The 21,958-nt window shown below is 42.9% G+C and overlaps 1 protein-coding gene across 1 annotated transcript in view; it reads right to left on the bottom strand.

The window, feature by feature from the left end:
- MPHOSPH8 (M-phase phosphoprotein 8) overlaps positions 1-21,667 on the bottom strand; it is a 34,802-nt gene extending 13,135 nt beyond the window's left edge. The window contains exons 1-7 of the mRNA XM_006274083.4: positions 21,348-21,667; positions 15,943-16,095; positions 12,908-13,759; positions 8,235-8,334; positions 5,450-5,701; positions 2,134-2,259; positions 1,962-2,050 (exon numbers count right to left, since the gene is read on the bottom strand). Of these exons, the coding sequence (XP_006274145.1) occupies positions 1,962-2,050; positions 2,134-2,259; positions 5,450-5,701; positions 8,235-8,334; positions 12,908-13,759; positions 15,943-16,095; positions 21,348-21,536 (1,761 nt within the window). The 5' untranslated portion in view covers positions 21,537-21,667. The remainder of the gene's footprint in view (positions 1-1,961; positions 2,051-2,133; positions 2,260-5,449; positions 5,702-8,234; positions 8,335-12,907; positions 13,760-15,942; positions 16,096-21,347) is intronic.
- Between the last annotated feature and the right edge of the window lie 291 nt (positions 21,668-21,958).

Consider the following 21,958-nt stretch of genomic DNA (forward strand, 5'->3'; position numbering starts at 1 on the left):
GCTAACTACTTCTATATTTGTCAGGCAAATGATCACAGTGAACCAGCAAGAAACCTAGGGCAGACAATTTATATCAGCAAAACTGAACTTTTATTGGCATAGCTTACTTTCCTTGAGGCAGAATATGGACACACTCACTGTACCATCAACAGAACAGATTTGCTGGTATAAACTGCATCTAGAAGCACTTTGCCTTTATATCATACCAGCAAATTCCTCAGCGTTCAGCATGGACCTTGCTTTAGTAAATTCACGATTACAGATTAAATCAATGTTCTAATCTCCAAGGCTTCACTCTAAGGGAGGGAGACAGGGCATAGCGTGTACTGAACCAAACTTGAGGATACTAATCACACCACAGAAACTGCAAATTTGCCATCACATTTGCAGGAAAAATATCTTCCCTTCCTCCTACAGGAGCAGTTCGCATAGGGCTGCAAGATGTTTTGGCAGGATAAGTCAGCCCAACATTTTTCTTCTGTTCTTCCATGGCCCCAGTTGACAGTCCCCCACCCCAGTAGCACTTAGTATCTTTGAGTAGAGGAAAAGTGAAGAAGATCAGAACTACAAAGGGAAGGAGGAGAGAGGGAGAAAAGTCAACAAAATACATAAGTAACAAGGAAATGAGAAGAAACAAGAGTGGTAGTAAACAGCACAGAGACGGGCAAATACGAGCCCAAGGTATGAGGGAATAGTTATTCCCTAACCTAGCACTTAAGATACAAATCCTGGTTTAAAAAGTGTTGGATATTATTTGGTTATTCTAAATCTTGAAGTACAGAGAAGAGACTGCGCTCAGCTTAACAGGCTTCATGACTACCACAATCATAGACCTGCTTTTGGACTCAGCCCACTGAAAACATCAAGAAACTTGTGCAGATAACTGGTCTACGTCATTCATTTTTAGTTTCCGTTACTGGGAGGAACAAACGTTGCAAGGGGACTATTCCTTCACGCTGTCCCCCATCCCCCTTATCTCATCAATATGCTGTCTACCAGAAATTTTTCTGCTGTCTGCCATAAATTTTAGTTTGGCTTATGGTTACTCATGACTGCTTCTCTCATTATCTACTGTTAAGATCACCCATAACACTTGCTGACATCTGCGTGCCCACCAAATAAAGTTCAAAATTAAAAGTGTATATGTGTACATATTTCAAAATGGCATTAGCAATATTAAATCTTTCCTCTCTTCTTCTGCAGCTTTCCTCCCCATGTCTGCCCCACCACCTGTCATCTTGCTGCTTTTAGATGTGGCAAAAATACCCTTTAGAGAAGAAATTTTGGTTTTTTGTAAACCTGAACTGCTTTCTACTAGCCAAGAAGTGATAACGTAAAAAAAAAGCAAATAATAGAACCAAACATACACCAACAGGGACAAGGCAGCTATGGTTTTGCCATGTGCGTTCCCATTTATGACAAACTTTTATTGGACCAACTGTATAGTTGGTTGAGTTGTTGAACAGGCTTTCGGGCATCACATGTGCTTCCTCATCACTTGCTCAAAAGCTTGTTCAATGGCTCTCTCAACCATGTAGTCATTTCAATAAAAGATATCACAAGAAATACATTTCCTGGACCATCACAGGTACACCAACACTTCAGCCCTGTTTGCTACAGAAGTTAAAATGTTTCCATTATGAACAACTGTTACAGAATCAAGACCCATTAGATTAATTGACTTTCCATTTACAGGTGAATGAAGAAAGATACATCAACTATTTCAAACAAATGTATGCATACAATTGATTTTAAAATCAAAACACTTGAAAATCCATTTTTGCTTTACCTACCTGCCCACTTATGAGTCTGGAGCGTTTAAAAGCATTTTTATATTTAACTCTAAGCAGATCTTTTTACCCAGGTTAAACCAAACTGTTTAACTTGGAATTTTACAAAAGCTTTTCATCAGTATACTGGATCTGTACAATGCCCTTCAAATACAGAAACAGAAATATTACCTCTTGATCCAGATTATATTCTTCATTCGAATTAAGAGCCATCTTTACTGTAACATAATCTCCATTTTTAACAGCATCCCTCAGCAGAGCTAAAATGAGATAATTAGTTCAGTTGAAACAGTCACCTTGAAACAGCAAATAAGAAGTTCCCCACTTCACAATAATTACTTACCACTTGAAATTGGTTCTGTTGATGCATGATTCTCATCATCTCCATTAAGATGCTTTTGAAAGTCTTCTAGTGTCAGCCATTCTAGCTGCATGTCCATACCCAAACTCAAGACCTGCTGCCTGCCATCTATCATATATTTTATTTTTAGGAAAGAATAAAAGACACACAAAGACAAGTTGACTGCATCATAGTCATCAACTACTCTTTCTGTACTGACCAGTGGCACACTACTGTGTGGTCTCGATGCATTTTCAGAACAAAATTAGGAGCGAATGATTCAGTTCAACATCACTCCAAACATCTGTTATTATATAAACTGACACAAAATTGTTCATTAATCTGAATGGATAAAAGAGGAAACAGCCAATTGCCAAATACAATCATTATTTGGCAGGAACCATGTTTTGTCCAAGAACATAACCACAAAAGGTTACCTTCCCTTAACTACAGGATGGCATGAGATTTCAAGATGGTGTCTAAAATGTCCCAAATTTTCCTGATTTTAACTCACCATTAATGCAAACACTCCACTACTTCAGATAAATTTTAAAAAGAAAAAGGTAGTTTTATCCAGTGATGTGGGTTTTCTGGAAAATTTTGAATTGGAAAAAAAATTCCAATGCCCTAAATAGAGCGTGATCCGATTTAGCATGTTTATTTGACTTATATTTAGTAAACGAAACTAAAAAAGAATCCCCATGTTAATTTTATGTCCCAATAGCCACAAGTATTTGAACCAAAATATATGATTAGGAAAAAAATTAAATACGGCACACTTAATGTGGCTTAAAATGTTATATTCAAACACATTCAAAGCTTTATTTGGAAATAAATTATTTTTATTGAAATACTTTTAAAATTGTAAAGACAGTACACAATAGCATGTACTTCTCTTACATTGTTGGTTTAAATTTAAGAAAAAAAAGGCACTGAAAACTGTTGACACACTAACTTTAGCACACCCAAAGAACTGTGCATGATATGCTGTGGTTGTCCACTCATCTACTTCAACAGAGTTTAACTCTCTTCCACTGAAGTCATTGTGGCACCTCCAGTTTCACTGTCACTATCTGTAGAATCACTTGCACTGATTACTAGTTCCATTTCTGAATCAGACTGAGGCAAATCTGATTCAGAACTACTTGAACCACATTCTTTTCCTAAAGGATGGTTTTACCAATGAATCTATGGGCAAGGGCAACTTATCATCACACTGCATCTTCTTCACTAATTGTACTTCTGATTCATTGTTACTAATGAATTTTATAAAACAATGAATTTTTAGAAACAGAAAATTTCCCATGGAAAAAATAAAGCACTGGAAAATTTTCTGCCCCACATCTCTGGTTTTATCCCTTGTGAAGGAAGTGACGGTGGTGGTGGTGATGATGGTTAATAAACAAGTAGTTACTCTGAAGATATTCATTATACTCTACTTCAAATTTCTTAGAACTGAAAGTAAACAGAACATAAATGCTGTAGGTCTAAGCCTAGATCAGGGGTGTCCTTGGTAGCCGTGTTGGTTTGTATGTCTAAGCCTAGATCAGTGGTTCTCAACCTTTTTAGATTCTGGCACCCCTCCACAACTTCTTTAAAATTTGAGGCACCCCAGCTCGGAACCATCACAATGCTGCTCCCATTTACCTCAGCGGTTCTCCATCCAGGTGCTACAGGAGCCTTTCAGGGCTCCAGAAGGAACATGCAGGGTCAGACTGGGAAGGACAGCACGGAGAGGGCCTGCTCTTGCCTGATTTACACCTACCAGTGCAGGCAGGATCATGCACACATGCTGTAGCCCTTCCTGGTCTGTCTGTGCATGAAGCACATGGAGCACTTTTTACCTGGCTGAGGCAAGGTGGCAGTGCCTGTGTTGCAGTAGCCCTGAAAGGCTCTTGTCTTTGAAGGAGAAGCACTGGTCTAAGATGAAGATGTTTCATTCCCCATTCAGGGCAGTTCAGGACCCTAGAAATTCAGAAGCTTGATCAAGGAAGTGACAAGACTTGAATACTGGGCATAAGTAGAGAAAGATAATCCTCATTCAGAAGCCTCATTTTTCTAGACCTGTTTTCTCTTCTGAAGAATAACAAGTTTTAGAGGGACATCATTCTAGCCATCAGCCAGGGAAGAGCAGGAGCAATACAAGACAAATACAGGGAAGAAAAAGACTCATTTGAGGGCCCTATTATTAGAGGTGCACCAATATATTGGTGTCATATTGTATTGACACTGATAAAAGGAAAATTAACATTATCGACTATTGGCTTTTTTTGGCCGGTGTAGCTGATAATGTCACCGATAAATATAATATTCCTTCTGGCTGGGGCCCCCAGATGCCACATGCATGCGCACAGCAGCACATATGCACATATCTGGGCAGCATGGAGAGCAGCACCCTGCAGGTAAGTCTGTGGAAGGGAAGGGGGCAAATCAAAGCCCCCACTGTGAGGGAGGGAGTGAGACAAGGGGCACTGCCCAGCCAATGAACAGGACCCCAGGGCCAGGGCACGGAGCAAAGCGAAGCTGCAGGCGGTTCATCTGGGGGGCACAGGTTGGGGCAGCTCTCCACTGCTGTATGCACCCCCCCAGGTGAGGCATGGGGGGCCATGTGCCCCTCCAGATGTGTGTGCAGAGCAGATCCAAGCTGCCCACTGTGGGCTTGGGGCTCTCCACTAAGCTGCCTTTGCCCCAGGGGCCCGGCATCGCCCACGTGTCCCCCTGCTCACCCAGCAGCAGAAGGCACAATTCACCACCCCCACTGTTGCCAGGCAGACAGGGGACACATAGCCAATGTGGAGCCTCCAGGGCAAAGGCAGCAGAGCAGAAAGCCCCGAGCCCCCAGAGGGTAGTCCACATCTGCCCTCACCCTGCTTGGCTTTGGTTAAAAGCGTCCCTGCACTTAAAAATGGTGGCAGCAGCACTTGAACTAAAGCTCATTTGACGAGCTTTAGTTCAAACGCCCCCACTGTCATTTTTAAGCACCGGGATGCTGATCCCCTAAACGAGCCACCTGCGGTTCCATCTCGCTCTGCCCCAGGTCCCTTTTACCACCCTGGCTGGGCAGCGCCCTCAACCCCAGACCCACCCCCTCCCTCACCATGGAGGCCTCAATCTGCTGCCCCCACAACACATCCCTTCCCCTCCAGACTTACCTGTAGGGTGCTGCTCTCCAAACTGCCCAGCTGCATTCCTGTAAATCGGTTATCAGATCGGTATCAGCCAATATGGCCCATTAATAAATCAGCTATCGGTATCAACCAAGAAAACCTTTATTGGTGCACCCCTACCAATTATAATTAGATTTGTTTTCAACACTTACCAGAGTTCTCTTCCATTTGACATACATCCAGTACTTCCCGATCACCTTCTGAAGCGATATAAGTCCAGGTATCCGTTTCATCTCTTATGCTCCTCCTTTCCTTGTATAGTCTATTTTCTTTTGATTTGAACTCGTCCATGAACTTATAGTCCAGAGTAGACTCTTCTCTTTTGCGGTTATTCTCAGAATACTCATTTTTTTCTTCTGAAGTCATATTAAATAAATCAAATGCACTTTTGATGTCCTTTAGACCTAAAATTTAGTTGAAACGTTATGAAAATTACATATATGAGCTGCTGGAAAGACTGTCGTGTGAGATGGTTCTGGTGACTGGCTGAGCATAGATAAATTTACACTGAATTTATAGGTTATCAAGAAAGAAGCCCTGGAGCCAGATATGATATAAGGTCACACATGCAAACACAAAAAACAGATTTAGTGAAAACTGTTCATGTCCAATTAACATATACAAGTCTAAGCCCTTGTTGCATTCTGATGTAAATATAAAATAAAAAGCAGGGAATAACTGGTATTGTAGAAAACAATCTGGGGGAATATAGTGGACCAAAGGCTGAATAAATCCACTGTTGGCAAAATTAACCATTAGAACAGGGCTAACTATCAGCCATGAGGGGTTAAATTGTAGCCCCTAGGCCCCTGCCTAGTGACTGCTCTAATTGCAGTATGTTTGCTGAAAGCCAAATGAAAGGATAAAGTATAACCCATTAGCACGGGTGAGGCAGAAGCAAGATGCCTCAGTACCAAAGGCATTGCTGACATGGATACCAATCTCATGTTGGACACAGTACTTGGAGGTTTCTTGGAAGTGAGCACTGAGACACAATAAGCAGTAAGAAAGGGTATAGAACTAAGTGTACAAGTAACGGCAGGAAAATACAATACTCGAAGCACAGGCACTTCTGTATTCTAGAGGCAGTGCCAAGTGCCTCAAGCCCTGAGCAACAAAGATTCCTTCAGGATTTTTTTTAAAGCAATACGTTCTCTCTCATGACAGAATAGTTAAAACAAAGTTGCTCATCAGAAAAAAAAAATTAAGAGCACATTAGAGCTCCACAACTCAGCCAAGGGTGGTCAGAAGGAACTGAAAGGGGCTGGTGCAGCTTAGGCCTTTACAACCTCGAATGCAGCAGAATGACACATGGGACGCAAACTGCTATAACACACACTACAGCAGGAAGCTCTTGTCTGGTATATTGCACACATCTAGAGTGAAATAAACATGCACAATCGCACAAAGAAAGTTAACAACTGAATAACTTCAATGATTTGCTGTTCCTGTTGTAAACAGTGACAAAGGTGAAGTAAGCATCAACATATACTCTAGGGCAGTGCCCTTCAAACTGTTGGGACCCTGGCGTTCCATAATAAGTTGCAAGGGGTTCCACAAAGAGATCGGGGATAATGGCAGAGCAGTCTGAGAGGCATGTGTGAGAGCAGGTTGCCTGGCTCCGCATCAGTCTTCAGGATTGGGGAGGTAGGGGTTCTGCAGCAGCAGAAGTGACACAAAAAGGCAGTTTGAAAATGAGTGCTCTATATTCAATGTATCCCAACATTCGCTTCATAAATTGCTCATTTATGAAAGCAGACATGAATATTTTACAATATGTTTGATCTGGGTTGGAAATGAACACAAAGATTCCTAATGTTCCTAACTTCAAGATCTGAACAGAACCATACTGCATTCCCCCAAATCCAAGACGACTGAATTTAAGACAACCCACCCCCATACACAATTCAATTCTATACAGGGGAAATTTATAGATTGGTTATAATTTTCCAAATATAGAATCTAATTAGCAGCTCTGACCCCAGGTCAGGGCTAAGGCCACAGCCAGAGCTACAGCAGTTGCCTGCCACCCCACTTTGCACTCAAATCGAAGATGAGGGGCTTCCATGTTGGGGGGGAGGCAGAGGAGGAGAGGGTTGGTCTTGGATTTGAGTAAATATGCTACTCCTTTTGAAGAAAGGATCTCCTGGACCCTGTTGGAAGTAGAAGTTATGGCAGGCTCCCTTAGTTATAAAAACATTAGTAAAATGTATACATCTGTTTTACAATTGACTAAGCTAAACAGAGGCAATAACATTGTTGCCCTATAATACTGCTTAAAAAGAAAATCTATCACTATACCAAGCAAAAAAATTACTTCCAGGCCTTTTTGTCTTTGTGAAATGCAGCTTATTTGCCTTCAATTAATTTATTCTCAGGGCTGCAACAGCCAATCTTGGCTACAACTGTGGAGACAGTTCAGCCTCTTGAGAGCTGACAGGACTGAAATGGACCAAAAATATTTCAGAAGCAAGTGAATATTCTCTTAACATTCAAAGCATATATTCACTGTATCATTACAACAGCTCCTGAAATATTAAGTGTTAAAAATGGATATGAGCACAAAGTTTGCTGCTGTAACAATGATATGAGAGCACAGTGACACCATCATGGGGGAGGGGACAAGAATCTGCACAGGCAAGTCATAGTGGAGAAGAGAATTATTTGGTGTTCTAAGACTCACATTATAAAATAGAAGGATTCTGAAATTATAAAAGATCAAGACTGCTAAATAAAATTTGTAAATTATCTTTTCCTTTTTGAAGGGCTACCAGAATGAACTATAAGGCAAATTTAGCACCAACTAAATTTCTGATGTGCATTATAATATAATGGAACTATATTCTGCCCTAGTTAAATGAAAAGAAAGATCTAAAGTTTTTGTTTTGGTTTGGTTTTTTTTACTTCCTCTGATATGATCCAGTGTTTTTCACTTACTTTTCAGTCCCTTGTGTTCTTTTCTGCCTTTTTCTTCCTTTTCAGAATCATATCTTTTCTGGGGTTTCTCTTTTGTTTCACTTTTCTTTGCTTCCTTTTCCTGGTATTGAAGACAAAAGATAAGTACTATAGGTAAAAAATGAAAGGCATTTTCACCAGCCCACATCCAAGTATAGTGTTCCGCATTTCTTCTGCTATAGCAATCACTAAGAAAAAACAGTCCGAGGTAGAAGACAGAGTGCACAGACCAAGAGATCAGTAATGAGATACAGTCATTCAGTCCCATTTACAGATTCAAAACCAAGACCAAACCGACAGTAAGTTATCACCAACTGAGAGGACCACAGTTATATGAAATGTCCGTAGTACCTACAGTCCAATTTCTAATGAATGCCTGTTCACACAGTAAGACACCAGTATTAGTATTACTCAAAGTTGCACAGAACAGAACTGGGAAACGGCGACAGCACAATGAATTGTAATGCTATGACTTCACAATAAAGGAGGCTAGAAAGCATTTTTAATTTAAAAATGAGGCCCTGGCCTTCTATTTTCACAATGCCCTAAGTTGGATAGGTTCTTTATAATAAGAAACAGCCCCTGCCACAAAAAGCTTATGATACAATTTAGACCAATCATGACAAGTAAGGACAAAACTTTCCTCAATTCTACCTACGTAAAGAGTAACAAAAATAAAAATAAAATGGTTATGCTGCATGCATGCTAGTATGCAATGAAAACTTATTCCAAACATTTTTTTTGGTAAGCGACTATAATTCACTATCCAAAAACTTTAACCTTCAACTTGGAGAACACCACATTGCTTTTAAAATTTTTGCTTGATACTAGTAGCAATTTTTATGTATTTATTTTATTTATTTATTTTTACTGATTTCTAACTTTGGCTTCAATAAATTAAGCCACGACTGCTGACAAGTCTTCTCTTTAACTACTGCTGAAAACTTTATATACTAACTTAGATTAGATAACATTTATTGTCTGAGGTTCAATTATGCTTCCTGGTTTACATTTGCAACACTTGCTGGGGGGGGGCGCACGAAGGAATAGTAACTGGTCAGAAAAGATTTTTTATTTAGAAATTAATGTAAAAAAGTTCTGTCTGCCAACCTCATTTTTGGCTGAATACACCTTAAATTAAAAATTATTTCCTGAAAGTGTTAAACAAGGCTTACATTTGGAGTGTTATTAAATAAAGGTGTACTGATATATCGATCCATATCAGATCAGCACTGATAAAAGGAAAATTGGTGGAGGAGGCAGAGGCAGCAGTGCAAGAGGGGGGACGAATGGGGTTGAGGCCGCCATGGCGAGGGGGGGACAGAGGGAGCAGCCCCAAACCCAAACTACGGGGGCGGGGTTCAGGCCCGAACTGGGGGGGCAAGGCTGGACGAGGGGGGGCAGGGCCAGACGCTAGGCTCTGTCCCTGCCAGCCTCCTGGGTGGGGGTGGCGGGAGCAGCCCCAGCCCTGAAGCAGCGGGGGGTGAGGGTCTGGGGAGCGAGCCTGGCCCTGGTCCTCTGGCTTCCCCACCTTCCCGGCGGTGGCAACAGAGCAGATGGGCCAGCAGTGCTCCCCCCGCAAGCAAGGCCAGTGCCACTGGCCCTGGCCTCCCCAACCCTGCAGGTGGCAGAAACGAAGCAGATGGCAGGGCGGGGCCAGCAGACAGAATGGGGGGCATGGCTTGGCTCCAGCTCTCAAGCGACTGGGGGGGTAAAAGAGGGGGAGCGGGCCTGGCCCCGAAGGTGGGGGAGGGTGGGGCCAGATGCAGGCCTCTGTCCCCAGCTGCAGCCCCCCCTCCCATCATTCTTGATGGACAATTGGCTAGTGTCACCGATTATACTGCTTGCATACATGCAGCCACAGCATGCAGGTGGCCAGGAATGCAGCCCAGCAGCTTAGAGAGCAGCATCTGGCCACTAAATCTGTGGGGAGGAAGGGGCATTGGGCATGCAGAGCGAGGCCCTCACAGTGAGGGAGGGAGTAGGGCTGGGGCAGGTGGTGCCCACCCCGGGCAGGGTGGGGCACAGGGCAGAGCTACAAGCAACTCCGGGGGCGGGGTGGCCCAGCTCCCACTGCTGTGCACATCCCTGGTGGGAGGCATTGGGAGAGGGGGGCAGGCAGGAAGTGCCCCTTGGACCTGTACATGAGGTGAGGGCAGACTGCCCAGGGCAGGCTAGAGACTGCACTCGTCTCTTCCCAGTGGGGGCTGGGCTGGGGCTGTGTTTGAAGCAGGCAGGGGCAGGGTGGGTGGTGGCAGCACTGGGAGCAGGGTCTATGACAAATTCTGGGGTGGCTGAAGCCCACTCCATAGCCCGCCTCCCAGCACCACCCACAGCGCTGCTTGTAGGTCTTGGACCAGCCCTGCATGCTGAGCCAATCTGGCATGCACCATATGTGCACTGGTCTGGGACAGTTATGCTGCATGCAGAGCCAGCCCAGGGTGCATGCTGCATGTGGGGTTTATGCTGGACCAGCCCTGTGCATTGCAACTGGGGCTGGGATGGGTGAGGCCTTCAGACCGGCTCCATGCGCTGAAGCGAGCAAAGAAGTCAACCAACACATGCTGCATACGGCATGCAGGGATAGAGCCAGCATGTACTGCACGCAGAGCACAGGACTGGAGCTGGTGCACACACTATATATGGCATGCAGGGCCAGTCTAGGGAACATGCTGGCTTTGACACTTGGGGCCAGCCTGTGGCCCTGATCCAGCCTGCAGACCAGCTCTGCACCCCTCATCCAGCAACACCATGAATGCTGGCATATGGCAGTCTTGAACAGAAGCTGAACTGCATGACTCAGGAGGTTTTGCTGGTAACTATAGAGGAAACAGGGAGCTAAGGAACTAACTACACTGAAAACAGTTCTGTTTGCATGTCAGAGAGAAACAAGCAGAAAAATTAGAGGGGCTGAGAGATGTTGCAAGGAAACTTAAAACGGCCTGAAATTGCACTGAGTTGTGGAGTCAATAGTGAGTTTAGTGCGACTTGGAGCTACAAGAAAAAATCCCTGTTACTACCTGACTCAATTACAACTTCCTTTCCCAATGAAAATAACCTGGACGACCCTGAATTTTGGCTAACTACTCAGGTCAAAGAACTGCTCTACACTAAGGATTTAAAACACTTAAAAAGGACTCTGCTCTGTCCACAGGTCTATAGATTAACCATGTTTATGCTTAACAGAGCTTTTACCTACACCGTGCCAGCCTCTTCCCAGGGGGGCTGAGCCGGGGTGCTCAGTGCAGGTTCAGCTGCATGGGGCAGGTGGGGGGTGCCCTGTAGGGAATTCTGGGGTGGCTATAACTCCCCAAGCCCGACCCCTAGCACTACCCCTGCTTGGGGCACTCCGCTCTGGCCCATACACAAATCCAGTGGGGAGGTGAAGAAACATGCCCTGCCATGCTTCCCCCAGGGGTGTGCACAGTGACAGGGAGCCACCTCCCCTTCCCCCCCTCGCTGCCCATGTCTCTGTCCCACTCCTGGCTGGTTAATAATCAGCTATCGGTATCAGCCAATAAAATCTTTATCAGTGCACCCCTAAACATAATAATATTTTAAAGCAAAGGAGAATGGACTGATGCAGAAATGTTTTTAGATTAGCCTGTATCTGAAGTTTATGAATATATTAAATGCTCACTTTTAAGATTTTATTCTGTATTTTCTACACTTCAAAAATTATAGAAAAACTCTAGCAAGGCAAAACCACTGAACATCTATCTGGGAGTCTCCAGTTTACAAGTGATATTAGGATTTTAATTCCTAGTTAGATGCCAATACACATAAATTACAGCAGTGGTATTCTATGCCCAGTAATTTTCAACCAGGGTGCCCCGAGATCCTTTCAAAGATGATGTGGGGTGCCATGCAAAGTTAGAATTGTTGGGTGCAAACATCATTCACAAGATGAACCCAGAGTTTTCAAAGAGGAATTGTGTCAAAAGCATTCAAACATGTTGTCTTTCTGAGTTTTTCTCAGAAAAACTGCTCTATTATTTTTCTGTAGTGAAAAAATGAAGGAAATGAAGAGCTACAATTTTCCTAAGGGTACCTCAAGCCTATTGAGAGGTCTCAAATTAAAAAAGCAGAGAACCACTGGCTTGGCCTTTGGGAGGGGCTGCACATTAGCCATCCCATGTAAAAACACTTCATACTGTTGATTGTCCAATCAGCAGAAGGCTGAATGTCTTACCATAGAAATAAGAACGGTGTCAAATTAAAGGTAAGTATGGAAGTAGACAATAAGTACCTAAAACAGGCAACATAAAAGTTCTTAAAGTTAAATTTACCCACCACCTTGCTGAACTGAAAATAACAAAAGTGGAGAAATTCATACCCTGATGAACACTAAATAAAGGAGACAAGTTAAATTTATATATCAAGCTAAGTTTTGAAATACAAGTTTAGATTTGCTTGTAGAAGGTGCCTCTTTACTTTCATATGTCCTCTGTATTTAGATCACATTTAGAGGCAAACTTCTCTCCTACCATACTCCTTCCTTTATTATGTTCAGAATCTGGGGAAAACTTTTCCAGAGTCACACCTACAGACAGTGCAGTCAGCCTGTCTCTCATCTTATCCTCCTCATTATCTCTCCAATTTGTATTTTTCTCAGTCTGATTTAAACTGTTTTTCAGTTTATTAACACTGCTTACCTCTCCAGTTGAATCAGTAGACCTGCGCCCTCTCTCATCAGTACTTAATTTTGAAGCTCTCTGCACTGGAGCAGGAGTAGGTGACACTTTATCTACTTCTGTAGAAGCTTTGACTTTTTCTTGAACTTTTTGTTTTTTGTGTATGCTTTTCTTCTCTAAAGGGGTGTCCTTCATTTCTACTTTTCTACTTTCCTCTTTGTAATCTTCATGTTTTTTAAGTTTTTTCTTCTTTCTCTTAACCTTAAGTTCAATACTATCCTCCTCAGTACTGGCCGACCCATCTGGCTGCCTATCAGCAAAGGAGTCCTTCTGAACCATTTCTTGCTCTGATTTCTCTTTTCCACTTTTTACCTTTTGTTTCTCCTCTTTACTTTCAGAACATAAATCTGAATTTTCATTATCACCTGCTGGAAAAAATGAATCATCTAGAGCACTTGACTCAGAATCAAACTGAAGGTCACCATGTTTTTCTTTACGTAGCTTTTTACTTTCTTTAGAATCCTCTTTAAATTTTGCCTTTGAATCTTTACTTTCTCCCTTCTTTTTCTTGAATTCTTTAGAATCTTCTTTCTTTTGCTTCTTAGAATCTTTTGAATCTTCCCTAGTCTCTGAAGTCCTTTTCTTTGGCTTTGAATCTAAAACCAAACTGTCAGATGAATTTTCACGTTCTATTCTGGGTTTGTCTTTGACTTTTGCAGACTTTGACTTTTTCTTTTTCTGATCATCTGGGCTTCTATCCTCTCCATCTTTTGATTTTTTCTTTTTTTTCTTAGGTGATGCATCCTCTTTTGTTTCACTTTGCCAGTCACTGTCAGATTCTGCCTCAAATAAGTCATCGTTTAGAGACAGCTTCTATAAACAAAAAAAAATAAAAAGTGAGAAAAAAAATGAAGAAACCTTTACTACCCAAAATAGTGTAGGTATTTAGCCCCATCAATAACATACGGTCTTACACTAGCCTGTATTTGAACTAGCCTGATTTTTCAACACTTTTTCAACATCTGAAATATGTAGCAGTGGTTCATACTCAAACTCACTTATCCAAATCAATTTACGCCACCACTGGAAGTAAAAACAACAGGCACAGAGAGAAAAAATACTTCAGAGACAGGGTATGTCTGCATGGCTATAATAGGCACCAAAATAAAGCAAAAACCTAATTTGGAGCCTCCGCAATAGTAACTGACTTCATATTGTGAAGATTATTTACTGTTCCTCCAGAGGAGAGGGAAAGACTCTGTAAAAACCCTACAAGAGCCATGTGCTCATCCCCTATTATTGTTACTTCACATGAAGTAGGGGCACATATGGGAAAAGTGCTGAAACAACCAACCAAACAAACCTCAGCAGCAAAAACAAAGTACTTTAAAACCAAAAAAAAAAGGAATTTAGTGAGGAAAGGACCCACAGTGGAAAAGGTGGTATGAGAAATATTAATTGCCTGCTTACTGCTGATTAAGCAGACTGGCCCTGTAATGTTTACATAGTCCTAGCTAGGCTTTGCAAAGAAACTGGTATCAATCTGGATGAGCTGAATTAATCCCTTTCCCAACACATAAAAGCCATCTCAGGCAAACAGCAGCAACAGGGTTTAGTTTTTGGGTTTTTTTAATAAATCAGTAAAAGAACAGTGCTTTAAATGGAAGAGATTCACTACAGTGCTCTCCTCACTCCTCTTCTACTCCATCTTCCCCAAATTTTAGTCTAAAAAAAAATTGTGGTAAGACTGACATCAGACTTCACATTTTGTGCTTATTATTTTCCACTGCTATAGCATGAACACTATTATTGTTGACCAGAAAAAGTTCCTACCCAAAATTCTAGCTTTCAGAAGATAGCTTCAACAATTCACAGAATTTCACAAATCCAGTTACCCTCTCAATGAGGATTTAGAAGTGTACAAAATGAATGTTTTCATTTAAGAGGTCTTACAGCAGGGGTGAGTACTAATTAGTTGGGCTGGAGGGCCACTTAGGGAATTTGGGTGAGCTGTTGCAGGCCAGGTAAGAACCCCCCTCCCTTGCAACAGCTCACCCAAACTCCCTAAGTGGCTCTGTCCCAGGCCTGGCTCTGCACTGACACCACCTGACAATCCTGGTCCCAGCTCCAGGGTCTCCATGGAGACCGGCCTGAGACCCCACAGGCAGGGCCTGCTCAGTTGGGAAGATAAGATGGGGCCATAGGCAGGCAGGGAGCTGACCTGGGAGCAGGATGGGTGGGCAGGGCCAGGACCTTATGGCATGAGGCCAGGGCTTGGGGCAGAGCTACAATTTGCTTTGTACACACCTCTGCCCTTGAAACTGGCACCCATTGCAGGATGCGAGCAGACAGGCCAGGATGCCAGGTCTGGTGGTGGTGACCACACTAGCAGCAGCAGCCGAAAGGAGCCGCCACCACCAGGACACCGTCTGGTTTCAACCCTGCCCCAGTCTCACTGTGGGCCTGGGTGTGGCAGGATTGGCTGCACATGTTACAGCCTGGGCTGCCTCTCCCCACCCTGCTCCTGGGCCGGGTGGGACTGAGGAACCCACTGCAGGCTGGGTAAAATCCCTTGGCAGCCCAGATCCAGCTTGTGGGCCATATTTTGCCCACCTGTCTTACAGTGGAAGGATATCTAGGTCATCAGGAAAAAAAGGCATAGGAGACTTTAACACACAGTTGAACATGGTTCAGATACAATAAATATATATCAAAAGCTAAAGTGCTAGAAATGTTTTCAATTAATCAAACAACAGAGAAAGAAACAATATGAAAATACAAACCAGAATGTAAGTGCAATACTAGTTAACCAAGAAGAACCAGTAATAATTTAGATATAATAGGATGCCCATGGCATTCTTCACAATTTAAAAAGTAATTTAAATTTACCCAAGCTAACAATAGTAAACCCCAAACAAACATAGTTCTTCCACTGCAAGGAAGTTTTTATTATATTCTAGGGCTGGCACACAATTTACAGAACATTTTTAGATCAGAAAATGAGATCTAGAAAACAAGGATGACTTTAGTGGAATACGGAGGAAGAGCAGACATACCTGTATGTCCTTCTTAACAGGTTTAGGCTTATCCACAATTTTTTTCCTGAATTCAAGCAGCACTTCTTTACAGTCTTCTAGATGCACCTCTGGCTCCCATGTATCATCATCTGAGGTATATCCCTTCCACCGTACTTTGTACAGAATTTTACCCTGTAAGTGGGGAAAAAAACAACACTCTTTATAAAACAGTGGAGAATTTAAGGGATTCTTTATATTATCTTCTTGCTCCTTTGCACCTGAAGGCATAACTATATAGCTGAATGTCATTTTATATGATGGCAGTGTTAAGTCTAATAAATACACATGACTCATGTCTTGCTACAATCATTCTTGCAAACTTTCTCCATCTGAAAAAGTACAGATTTCATAACTCTCTTGTGTTCAGTACAAGAGGCAAAAGACTTGTTGTTTTGTTTTTTAAACTGTAGGTTCCCCAAACATATATTCAAGTCATTTTTCCTATAATGATTTTTGCTCTTTCTCTGATAAACTATACAGATTTCATCTACCAAATATGAATAAGGTGGCTTGCCAAGTCAAAAAAATACCTTCATGGGTGATGCCTACTGATTATTCCACAAAAAATGAAGTCTATAGAACAAGTGACAAGAATTCCTTCTGTATCTCACAAACGGTACATATTCACTTAACCAGAAATTCAAGTTAATTATATTTTTTACCTCACTTATATCATTTCTTTACTTTCTTGCACTAGATTACTAAATGCAGTGCTTTAAACTTACCTCTTAACTTCCCAGGTTAAGTAGAATGTCATCTTTTAAAGATTTTTCTGTAAAATATTAAGCTCAACATGCTGAAAGTGCTAGTCCAGGTCCTCTTTTACAATAATACAAAACTTTCAAATACAAAACTGATAAGCATATAGCTTGTATCGTATTTACAACAAATGCCAATTTCTCTTGTATTTAAAACAAGAAAATTGAAATTCATCTACCCCAATGCACTCCAATTTTATTCAATCTTGATTTAAGGCTTCAAGTGGCAGAGCACCCAATACTGTACTTCTCTCTGTTGGTTGTTTTAATATTTACCCTCAATGTTTGTGTTTTCTGACTGTTTTGAATTTGTCTAGGCTCACCTTTCAACCACTGCACCCCATCTTGTTTAATTCAAGTGTCACTATCAGAAATCTCTTCCTCACATTGATACTCTGAGACCACGATCAAGTTGCTTCTTAACCTTTTCCTGCACAAACTAAATAAACTGAGCTTCCTAGGTCTCTATTAGACTGTTTTTGAAATCCCAATTTTTTGTTTAGTTCTTCAAAAAGCCTTCTTCTACTTGTTAGCATCCTTTACAGTGCAAACACCAAACTTCAGTATTTCAGCAGGTCTCCCTAATGACATATTCAAAAGTAATACCACCCTTACAAATACACTGATAATTCCCTTGCCTATACTTCTAAAGATCCCCATTAGTTTTCTTAATTACGAAAACACATTGACATTTCATGAACAACTATTTCATGGGTCCAGTATTTGGATCAAGACCTCCAAGTACTGTTCAGTTAGTTAAAATGTAGCCTACTAATTTTTTGATCTTGCACTTGGCTATATTACCACAAATTTTGGTCATGCTAGCAAGTAAACCATGCAGCTCAGCAGAAATGGCCTGCCCCATTAATAATTAACACTTCATCAATTTTCATCCCTGTGAGTTATGCCAGCAAAGTTTTATTTCTATCAGATCTCCAATTAAAATGCTGACATTCAATTAAGAATGGATCCCTGTAGAATCCTACTACAATGTGCTCCATTCCATTCCATTCACACTTACTTGAAGAATAACTAGTTTCCATACGTACAATAAATTCTGTGTAGTATTTTTTAAAATCAGATAACCATGGTCAAATGCCTAAGAGAAATGTATACATGTAGAACTTGGGATCAAAGCACATCAGATATGAATAAACCAATGTCAAATGGTATTCTTGCAGTACCACAGAATAAAAAAAAAAAAAACACACTGGAAAGGACCTTGAAATAACATAACATCCAATGGGTGCCAGGTGTGCTATAAATTAAACCTATACCTTCCTCAAGTGCCAAACTGATCACCATAACCTGCCCAATCTGATGTTCTGCTTTTTTCTTCCTGCTCTATCTGTTGCTGTGCTGCCTGTACCCTCCTTGATCTGCTGTGTGCCACATACAGAAGCTGCCCATGCCACAGATCAAGGCAGGATCGACCCTGATAAACATAATTTAACCTGAACATTAACATTTCCACAAACAGAAACCTTACAGCCTCTCTACATAATTTGTTCTGATGCTTAATTATCCTTATAGTTAGAAAGTTCTGCCTGCTATCCAAACTAAATCTCCTTTGTAGCAATTTAAACCCATTATTTCTTGTCCCACCTCTCACCCCCATGGACAATGAAAATAATTTATCACCATTGCCTTTATAAACATCCTTTTGGTACTTGAAGACTTATACCCACCATCACCAACACAAACAGTCTTCTCTTCTCTAAATTAAATAATCTGGATTCTTCCAATATTTCCTCAGGTCCTGTTTTCTAGACCTCTAAACATTTTTGTTGCTCTCCTCTGAGCCGTCTCAAATTTGTCCAAAACTGGACACAACGCTCCAAGTGATACCTCACCAGAGCTGAATAAGACTTGTAGAATCGCTTCCTATGACTTGCACACAACTGTTAATAGCTTGCTAATATTTTGCAAAACAATATGTTGACTTATATTCAGTTTATGATCTACAATGGCCCCCAGGTCCTTTTCTACAGCCTAGACAGATGGCCCCTACTTAGCCTTTGTGTATTTTATTGTTTTGTCCTCGCTGCAGTACTTAATACTCATTGTTACTGAATTGCATCAGACCTATTTCAGATATTTTTTCCAATTTATGAAGATCTTTCTTAATCCAAGCTGATTCCTTGCTCAGCTTGATACCATCATCAAGTTTAATGAGCACACACTCAGTTCCATCCTCCAAATCATCAGTGAAAATACTGACTAGTACCCAAAATTGACCAGACCCAGGACAGATATACGGGGAACCACACCCAATACTTCTCCTGCCAGTTTCACATCAAGGTGCTGATTGCTACTCTGAGCAAAATATCCAATCAGTTGTACATCTAACTTACAGAATTCCATACAGACTCAAATGTGTTTCTCCAGTTTACTCAAGAAAATGGAACGTAATGTCAAAAATCTGTTCATTATTTCCAAATATTCCGTGTCAGCTTATCTAAGACAAGGCATAAATTCAATAAATGGAAAAGACTCTACAGAAACAAGAGTGGATTTTTTCCTCAGGAGCAGGAACAATTTTAAGAGCAGAAATTTCAGAAGACCTTCAAATGACCTGCATCATCACTTAACCTCTACTACTTTAATATAAAGGTCTAATTTGCAAATGTTGCCACTTCACTCTGTAATTTTTCTACAAATTTTGAAGTATATTTAAACAGAAGGCCTCAAATACAACTTTGCTGTTAATATTGTCATGATAAACACTAATTATTTATTTCTAGACACTCTCTCCTATATCAGTTTAATTCACAACCATACTCTACCTTTTATTTTAGGACTCTGCTTCCCTATAGATTCTTGTGAACTATTTAATATTTTTGCATGAGTGAATTGTTTAAAGAACTAAAGATGCTTTATTCAAACCAAGCTTTTTTTAGTTACAACAATGAAAATCCAGAGTACATCTAATGAAATTTGAGAGTGTATGACATATTAAATCAATGCAAATCATATTAAATCAAAGTAAATGAGAATATTATTTAGCCTTGTAAACATATGACAAACAGCACCTAATGAATAAGGAAAAGATTTTTAAAAATTTATGAAAATAACTGAACTGGTTAAATTATGCAATTCAGTTTGTATAGAGGTCGGCTATTTAAGTTTCTGATAACCACTTACTACGCAGTCTTTGGTCACAAAGGAGAAGCAGATATTATATTCCTCATCTCAGTTAAAGACCACTCACAAAATAATTTATTACAACTACCAGTATGACTATTGTGGCTCCTAGGAATCCGAGTCATGAACAAGGACCCCGTTGTGCTAGCGGTGGCACAAATACAAAATAACAGTCTCTAAGAAAAGGAAGTGTTATGTTATTAAAGAATTATAATGCCCAGATGAAAGGGCACATTAACATTGAACTGCAAAAATCCCTAGTCAATACAATCTATACGCTCTTTAGTATTAGTTTTGGAGTAGTATAAAACACTTATCTAGAACAGTATGTATTTAATGTATGGAAAATGGGAGGGCAGGGGGTGTCTACACTATAATAATGTAATAATCAGCTGTTGTGGTTCCCCTGTTTTACCTGTGGCAGATTAAGGTGTTATGTCTTGTGTTCAAATTGACAGTAGTCTTATGAAAAATGAGTTCAGATTATGGATTTGTGTAGGATGGTTTGTATAGGGATGATCCTACCTTAGGCAAGGGGGGGCCACTAAATGACCTCTGGAGGTCCCTTCCAGCCCTACTTCTCTGTAATTCTATTATTTTATATAAAATTAGAGGTAACACAAGTAATTTTGGTATCTCTTACAAGCATCATCTAAGGGCACATGCTGCATGTGGCACCCTGCCAAGTTGGCTCCACATGCTGGGTCCGAAGCAGGTCCAGATTGTACCCATGCACCAGAGCTAGCATGCGAGGCTGGCCTAGTGCTGACACCTCCTACAGAGTATGGCCTCTGCCGGCCCCACCCACGTGCAGCACTTAGGGGTGGTCAGGGCAAGCGATGCATGAACTGCCCACACTGGCGTGCTCAATTTGATGCTTGTGTCTCGCCTGTAGGTCTGATCTGGCCTGCAGACTGACCTAGTGCCTCAACCTCGCCCAAAACGACTCGGGGGAGAATAAAGACCTTGTATCCCAGGCTGCAGAACCTCTCACTCTTCCAACGTTACAGCGCTTGGAAAGACTTCAGACACTGCCATCGCGTCCGGCCTGTGCTGTTGCAGCTGGGACAACCCTCAAGCACAGCTCCAGGACCCAAAGCCCTGCCGGCTCGGCCTGCAGCTCTGAGCCCCGCCGACTTGGCCGTTTCCTAGCGGCAGAGCCGGGCTCCCAAGCCCGTGGGTGACAAATGCTGAGAAACTGCGGCAGGGGAATTGGTCAGGGCCATAGAGGGGCGCAGCCCGCGGCCGTACCCGAGGGCCCCCTGAGTGGGGCAGGGGGCACGGCCACGGGGCTGCACCGCGGCGCAGGGGAGGAGCCTGCGGCCCGGGCGGGGTGGGGCGGGGCGGGGCGGAGCGGCTGCAGCCGCGGGGACACCGGGAGCGCGGGGCTCCCTCTCGCCGCTTCTCCGCCGGGCCCAAGGCAGCCTCCCGCCGGCGCCCGGGGACGGGAAGGGAGGGCAGCCCCGTCCCCGCCGCACTCACGCCCTCTGTCTTGACATCCAGGATCTTCTCCACCTCGAACACGTCCTCCTCCTCCTCGCTGTCGCCCCCCGCGTCCCCGCTGGGCCCGGTCGCGCCCGGCTCTGGCTCCGGCTCTGGCTCCGGCTCCTCCTCCCGCCTCGCACCCGCGGGCGCCGCCGTCGCCTCGGCCACACTCCCGGGCGCCGCCATGTTGGACCGAATTTCAAACGACAACAGGGAAAAGCGGCTGCGACATCCACCGCCAGGCGGGTCGCTAGCGACGCGACACCCGCGGCCAATCGGCGCCCCGCTGCGCGTGACGCCACTCGCCCGTTCGCCAATCCCGGCGGCTGCGGCCGCTTGGAGTGACGGCTCCCCTCAGCCAATGGGTAGCGCGGTAGGGGAGAGCCAATGAGGTAGAGCGAAGCGGGCGGTGGGGGTGGGGCTGATCCCGGGGCTGGGCTGTGACTGGAAGCAGCTACAGCCCTCCCGCCCCGGCCCGCCCCGCCCCGCCCCGCCCCTTTCCCTGGCTGCAGCCGGGTCTGGTCGGGGTGTCTGCGCTCCGGGGCGGGGCAGGACTTGCTCGTGGCCTGCTCGCCTCCTGGCCCGGGGCAGCGGCCGCGTTACAGGCT

Source organism: Alligator mississippiensis, chromosome 1 (assembly GCF_030867095.1).
Source record: "Alligator mississippiensis isolate rAllMis1 chromosome 1, rAllMis1, whole genome shotgun sequence".
Taxonomy (NCBI): domain Eukaryota; kingdom Metazoa; phylum Chordata; order Crocodylia; family Alligatoridae; genus Alligator; species Alligator mississippiensis.